Source organism: Chlamydotis macqueenii, chromosome 9 (genome assembly GCF_036417535.1).
Source record: "Chlamydotis macqueenii isolate bChlMac1 chromosome 9, bChlMac1.mat, whole genome shotgun sequence".
NCBI lineage: Eukaryota > Metazoa > Chordata > Aves > Otidiformes > Otididae > Chlamydotis > Chlamydotis macqueenii.
The window spans coordinates 9,100,581-9,107,599 of record NC_141564.1 but is presented as its reverse complement, the minus strand read 5'-3'; the positions used below and the strand labels follow the sequence as shown (position 1 = coordinate 9,107,599).

At 50.2% G+C, this 7,019-nt stretch overlaps 1 protein-coding gene across 3 annotated transcripts in view; it reads right to left on the bottom strand.

The window, feature by feature from the left end:
* Window positions 1-537: 537 nt before the first annotated feature.
* The window catches only part of VPS8 (VPS8 subunit of CORVET complex), a 75,984-nt gene continuing 69,502 nt past the window's right edge, over window positions 538-7,019 (bottom strand). For all 3 annotated transcript variants that reach the window (XM_086754458.1, XM_086754459.1, XM_086754460.1), the window contains 2 exons: window positions 2,020-2,100; window positions 538-1,318 (listed from right to left, as the gene is read on the bottom strand). In XM_086754458.1, the coding sequence (XP_086610584.1) occupies window positions 1,169-1,318; window positions 2,020-2,100 (231 nt within the window). In that variant the 3' untranslated portion in view covers window positions 538-1,168. The remainder of the gene's footprint in view (window positions 1,319-2,019; window positions 2,101-7,019) is intronic.

The window sequence follows — 7,019 nt, the reverse complement described above, 5'->3', positions numbered from 1 at the left end:
CAGTGTGAGCTTTGCAGGGACCAGCCACCAGTTCTGTGTTCATGGAGAGCAACACCCACCTGGTGCTCTGCTCTTCCTGGAGGTGTGGTACCCCAAAACACCCAAGTTCTAGTGACAAAATGAACAGGGGGAAGAGCTGAGGTAATGATCACCAGACCAATAAAGCACATTGTTAGGGCAGGATCTGCAGTGTGTTTCACAAGCCAGAGGTGACAGTATAGACACACCACTGCTGCTGGGCTGCAGCTGTGTGAGCAGTGATAAAGGTGCCACTGGGAAGGGACACTGCCCAGCTTGCTATTGCAAAACAAGTATTGTAAACAGGGCCTGCAGCACATTTTTACACACATCCCTCCCCTCCACCCTAAACATCGTTACAAGCCAAGAGGGGAGGTTTGTGCTTCACCTGCAGTGACAAGATGCATCTTTCTCTACCAGAGTTCGGTGGCAATTGTACTAAGAAAACAGCAGCCAGAAGTACTGCCAGACCAGCAGCCCTCTTACCCACTCCCCAGGCGCACAGCTCACGCAGCAAAGTTCAACCAAGGGACTTTTTAATGCAAGTCTGTAGGAACACATCGTGCTCAGGTTAGTTTGCTCAGACAGGTATTCTTTTCTGCATTCTTCAGCCTTTTCCAGGTTTGCCTATTCTGTGCCTTCAAACTCCGCAGCTGCTGGCAGGAGGCAGTGGGCCAGGCCCTGGCAAAATGCCTGCTTTTACTAATACTACAATTAAAAAATATGGTACCCACCCACAAAACCAACACAGCACCATGAAATGCAGGCTCTGGGCAGAGGGCAGGCTGTACTCCTCCAGTGGAGCAGAGCTGACTCAGTTATTTGGCAAAGTCACCAGCCGCTGCCGTCAGCCTCCAGGTCAGTGCAAGTAGCTCAGTGCTGCACGGTGCTTCAGCATGTTTGGTTTTGCCCCCAGAGTTCACAGCTTCCAGCCCAGCTGCCTTGGTTTAGCAAGAGGCAGCAGCAAAGCTGGGAGATCGCTCACTGCTACAATCCCACCAGTGCCCAACAAGACTCCACACAGCACAGAGCTGGTTCTGGGAAAGGCGGTGGAGCAGGGGAAAGTCCAGTGTTGTGAAGGAAACACTTCCCAGCACGAAGACCTGAAATCAGCTGTGCCTTGCCGCAGCTGAGGCTGGAGGCAGGAACACTAGTCTTCAGCAAGCGGAGGGGGGGCCAGATGGAGCTGGAAGTTCTCGTTCTGGAAGACACTGCTGGTGGCTGGGTCACCGTGGGAAATGCTGAGCAGCCCGTGCTTTTCACCACTGTGGCCACGAGACAGTTCTGTCAGGAGAGCTAGCTGCAAGACAAAACCCAGAGAGATCACCATCTGCAGCCTGGGCAGATCGCCTAGAAGCACTTGTGCTCACGAGGGGCTTGCCTTGCTGCAGCAGTTCGAAAAACCTTAGCACGTGTAAAGAAAAGGGTATATATGATATGTAGTGATCCTATAGAGCTCAGTGCAGGACACCCGTCCTGAACTAAACAACTTTCCAGGTGTCTTTAGGTTGTTTTAAAGTTACATAACTGAAAAACAATTCCAGAAAGAGCGGAAAGTGCTAACAACTGCAGCCAAAACAGGCAGGAGGCACAAGGAAAATGCAAGGGACAGAGGGAGCTGCGCTCTCCTTGGGACAACAACGGGGGGCAGGAGGAGGGAGCCTTCTGTGCATTGTGGGAGCCACACAGTGTCTGGAAGGGACATTATTTGCAAATCTAAAAAGAATCTGAGAAACCTCACACCATGGACACTTCTCAGGCCCAGCATCAATGCCAGAGGCATTTCCACGCTTTCACTGCCAGTGAATTCCCCAGCTCTGTCGGGCAGCATGGATGCCTTGAGATTTGGAACAGCCAGCTCTACGCACAGTAAATTGCCAGCACTAAACAAAACCCAAGAGAAAAGCCACAGCCCACGCTGCCAGGGCTAATAGCTGGCTTGACAACATGCAAAATACCCTTCACCAATTCAAAACTGAAAGAAAACCAGGTGGTACATACTCTGGAGGTTCCTCGGTTGAGTTGGCAGAGTTGGTCAAAAGCTTGGATTTGCTGAGGATCCAGCAGAGACTCTGAACTTGTCTGATAAAGAGAGCGAGAAGGTTACAGAAACAACACACAGGATGTCAGGTACATACACGCACAAATTCATCCCCGCTCCTGTCCTTGGAAGAGATATCCTATTGTTGCACAAAGGACAGAGATACTTTTACATCCACAATGACTTATTGTTGGGGTCTGCAGCTGATGGCAGACTAACAGTACTAAGTTACCTTTGTGGGAAATAGAAGGAAAAAAGAAAAAGGAGAGGCAGAAAAAGAAAGAAAGAAAAAGGGGATAGGAAAACTCCCCCACAGCCAAGCTGGGAAGAGAAGTAATGGGTCTCCATGGATGAGCAACCTCTCCTGGGCTCTTCCCCCAGCAGCAGCAGCTCCCTTCAGTCCTTTCTCATCGTCATCTGACAGTCTCCCCTGGCCCCACTCAGCCTCCCTGCGGGGTCCCCACACAGCACCAGCTGCAGTATGCTATTAGGGGGAACAATTACTGTGTCAGTGACTATTGTCTACCTATGATGTCTCTCCTAAGGTCCTTTTTTTCCCCTAGGAGGATGTTACAGATGAAAAACTAGGAAATGAGGGGTGAAAAGGGTGTGGGGAGGCAAGGCAACTCGAACATCAGTGACAGCCATGTCCCCTGAGAAACCAGATGCCACAGAGATCGTGGTACTGCCCAGCAGTGTCAGCATTTGCGGGGTACAAGCAGCTGGGTACAAGGGTGTCACCCCAGCTGCATGAGGGCAGTTAGAGTTGCAGGTGAGCACAAACAGAATTGCAAAGAGGGGGACCGCAGCCTGCAACAAGAGCATTAATGGAAGGAGGGATACAAACATATTCAAACTGCTTTAAAAGGCATCATTTACATATCCCAGGGAGAGATGACAGAGCATTACAGATTCTGGTAGGTTTGTTCCATTTTATCACATCACAATGTTTCTATTTTGAATGTTTCTGCTCATATTCCAAAGCAAAAGCATCATCAAGAAACTACAACAGGAGCCAGGGAGAACAGCCTCCCTCATGAGGAGCAATCTGGCATCTGTTGTCTCTGGGGATCTATTTTTAAGGGAACATTCAATGTTCATTCTCAAATATTTTCCCCAAAATATATTCCCAAGGACTATTAACCCAAAATGCTGCAGTCCTACTAGTGGGTGCTGACTGAAGTTGCATTTACTTTAAACTCTCTTTGGCAACAGATCAAGCCCAACATGAAGAAGTAGTATCGCTGCCTTCAAGGAGTGTGATCAACTGGAACTAAAGCTGAACTCCTGTCCCCAGAGAGGCAGAGGGGGCTTCACTGTTCATCTAGAGTCAGGCAGGGTCACCAGGAGTCAGGGCTGTTCCTGGCCCGGCACAAGCGTGCTCCTCTCTGTGGCACTTACAGGCTTCTACCAGCAGCGAGGCACTTCTCCCACGGCAGGCATTCTCCTTCGGGGCTGCAGCACGTTTGCTGCAACACCCAGCTTGCTTTGCACTTCTTTTGCTTTACAGTGTGTTTAAAGAGCACGCTCAAAAGCTCTCTGAAGATGACTCCTCGTCCTATTTGGGGAAGTCCTATTTGCTACAGCAATGCGGTGATGTGCAGGGCACAGCACATTGGCTGTTGCTCCCAAGCTTCTCTGGCAGAGCTTACCATCAGCTGCTCACAAGAGCCAGCAAGACACTACAAACACCCTGGAAAGCACACTCCGATAATTACCCTAAGCCTGGGGTACACTGCCATCCAGGCTGAAGGTACAGCTTGTGGCTGCTGCTGCCCATGCGGGCTGCAGGCTGCAATACAGCTCTGCGTCATGGCCCTGGAGAAGTGTCCTACACCCCAAGCAGAGCTAAGGGCCTCTTGGAGAAGACTTCTTCAAGCAGCCCTGCTCAAAGTGGATGACGAGCTCTGGTCTGCAGTGGGTAAGGTCTGGGGGCAGGGGGAATTACATTTTGCCAGAGATCACCACTGGTTTAGGCTTTGACTCAATTTTTAATCACTACCCAAGGAAAAAGGGAAACTCTGCTGGCAACTGTGCAATGAAAATCAGCTAAAGCGAGCTGAAGGTTACTGTGGACAAAACCCAGAGCACAAACACTGAGGGGAGATGGGTATGCCACCACACAGGGCACGCACAGTGGCACCAGCCTTGGCTTCCCCAGATGACACAACATCCCCTTCCCAGCACCAGCCCACTACCCTGCAGGTGGGCCTTCTGCTCCACCTGAGAGCCATGTTGTCCTCTGACCTCAGCAACACTGATCTGGGAATGCTTTACCCAGACCCTTGGATTTGTCTTCTCAATGCTCTCCCACAGCACCTTTACCCGTCCCACTCTTCTGGCAGCTCCTCCACCACACGCTCCCCTTCCTACTCAGCTCTGAGCAAAGCACAGTCAGGGCAGAATCTGGCCACCCAGCTCTTCCTCACGTCCCAGAGATTGCTCAGGGCTGGTGAGCCCAGGAGTACTCTGGGGGAAGATGCACCAAACCTACCATGGCTTTCCTGAAGCCACGTGCATCTTGCCTTTGAGACATTCATTAAACAGTCTGAGAAGAGAGCAACGTCCCGAGTGCAGATCACTTATGCTGGAAGCACATGCTCAAACTCATTTCTTCCCCCTCCAAGATATTCTTTGTGTTGTAAATAATTATTTGCTGATCACCAGTCAAGGAGCCAAATGTCCGTATTCCCTGCACACACGGCATAGGCTTCGAACCAGAGCGCCTGTGACAGCCAGGGTCACATATCCACAGCTGCAGGTTGTGCAGGCACTTCGAGGGACACACAGGTCATTCTCACTTGGAAAAAAACAAAACAAAACAAAACAAAAAAAACACACAAACACCAAACAAACCCCACAAACAACAAAAAGCAAGAAAAAGCAAGGAAGAACTGCCCTCCGCAGTTGCTGTGGCCACAGGCATTCAAGGACAAGGAAAATGCAATGTAACTGGCTTCCCCTCTTCTGCTCTCTCTCTACCACGCGTATGTAACTATCAATCAGACTGTTCTCCAGGCTGATGAGCTGAAATATTGCAGGCAATTCTTTCTGTTGTCATGGAAACAACTGCTGTCAGGCCTTTTCCTTTTTCAATCGTGTCACTAAAGGCACGTTTTCATTCAAGAGCTACAGGGAGTCTCTCGGAGTCCAGCATCAGCACTCAGGCATCAGTGGAATCCACTCAGCTCACTTGCTCACCCTACAACACAGCTTCTGCCTCCAGTGCCACCGCAGGGCCCACCCGCTCGTTATTGTCTAGATCAGTACGAAGCAGTTCAGCATCTCCAAGCCATTTCCAGTCAAATCCTTACGCCCCGTCAGACAGACCTCAGACTAGATGCAGAACCCAAGAGACAGAATATTTTTTCCCCTTGAGGATCTGGGCCAGCAAGGAGAAGAAAAGTTCCTTTTTGGTTTGCAGTTCTTATAGATCCCACCATTATAATGCTAATCTCTGTTGCACATTTTGCTTGCACATATTCCACCTCCCTCTGGTAGTCGCCACACAGTCCTCCTAAACCTGCAATTATCTTTAATTTAACAGCTACAAAATCCATCATCAGCCCGTGCCTAAGCAAAGCAGATCATACAGCAGTTGTGAGCAGAGGCACCGTTAACAGTCACGCCAAGAGATCCATTTAAGTGCTGCCTCTCAGAGCCATACCTTCCACAAAGGATACTGCCACACCAATTAGAGCATCAGAGCACCACATCACCCCAGGAGGCTGCTCCGTTACACAGGGCAGATGCAGCCAGATGTCCTGGGGAAGGCTTCAGGATTCCTAGGAACAAAAGCAACACCTACCTCCCTCATTTACAGAGCCAAATCCATAGGCAATGAACACCAAGCCTACCTTCTGCCACTCCTCCCCTGCAGCTGGACACCATGGCTCAAGAAGCCTTACAAAAGGTACCCAAATTCAGTTTTCTAATGAGAGCTGAGCCAATTAATGTAGAACTAAGTAAATCTACTTCTCTTCTGCAGGATAAGGACCTGCTGGTTTCATGGTACTCCCAGGAACCTGGAACAATCAATAAAAAATGAGAGCAAGGTAGGCAGCCGCTCTGACCCAAAGTCAGAATGACACTAATATTACCAAATTCTTAGTGAACTTCAGAAAACCTCAGGGCATCCCTTGTAGGACAAAATCATGCTGTTGCAGACCTCTGCAGAGCTACTGCAGAGTAATGCACCGCTGCTATGGGACAGACGCAGCCCGGCCGATCACTGCGGAGGTGGAAACAGTCTTGCAAGTCACTTTGGGCAATGCGGCAAACGGACAGACCTTTGCTGGGAGCAAGTCCCAGAGCTACTGTAGCTGCGCTATGGAAGCAGAACGTGCTGCTTTAAGACCAGCCTCCACGTGTTTCACCACTTACCTCTGCTAGCACACAGAGGAACAAAAAACCCCTGGCAGCAGGCCAGGCCCGGCCTGCGCCTGTTTGGATGCAGCGGCAGCCGGCACCACTGGGGCTGGCAGTGGCAGGCAAACCAGGACCTGCTATCTGCAAGTAAACAGAAGCACTGACTCAGCAAAGCCCATCGCAGAGCAGCCTTCCCTCAGCACTGCTACAGCAGAAGCAATCTGTCACACAGGTCTGCGCTACAGCTCTGTCCTCTGATCTCTTCAGGAGCAGAATAGGAAAGGTAGATGCCTCTTATTTCCAGTTGAACTTAGCTGAACTTAAGGAGCAAACCTCCCACTCAAGGCAAGGGAGAGGACAGGCTTATTTGTGCTCTAACAGGCTCACTGCTGCTGCAACATGAGATACTGCAGTGACTGAGGAGAGAGGACGAAGGAGAACTGCCTGTATTAAATATCTACAAACACACTGGCATACCTCCATTCTCCCTCTGCTAGCAGCTCATGCTTACACCAGGCACTGCTGGAATATTCCCGTGGACTTTTGCTGATGCCTTCAGCCAAAGGAGTAATAACGCTGTTCAGGATTAATT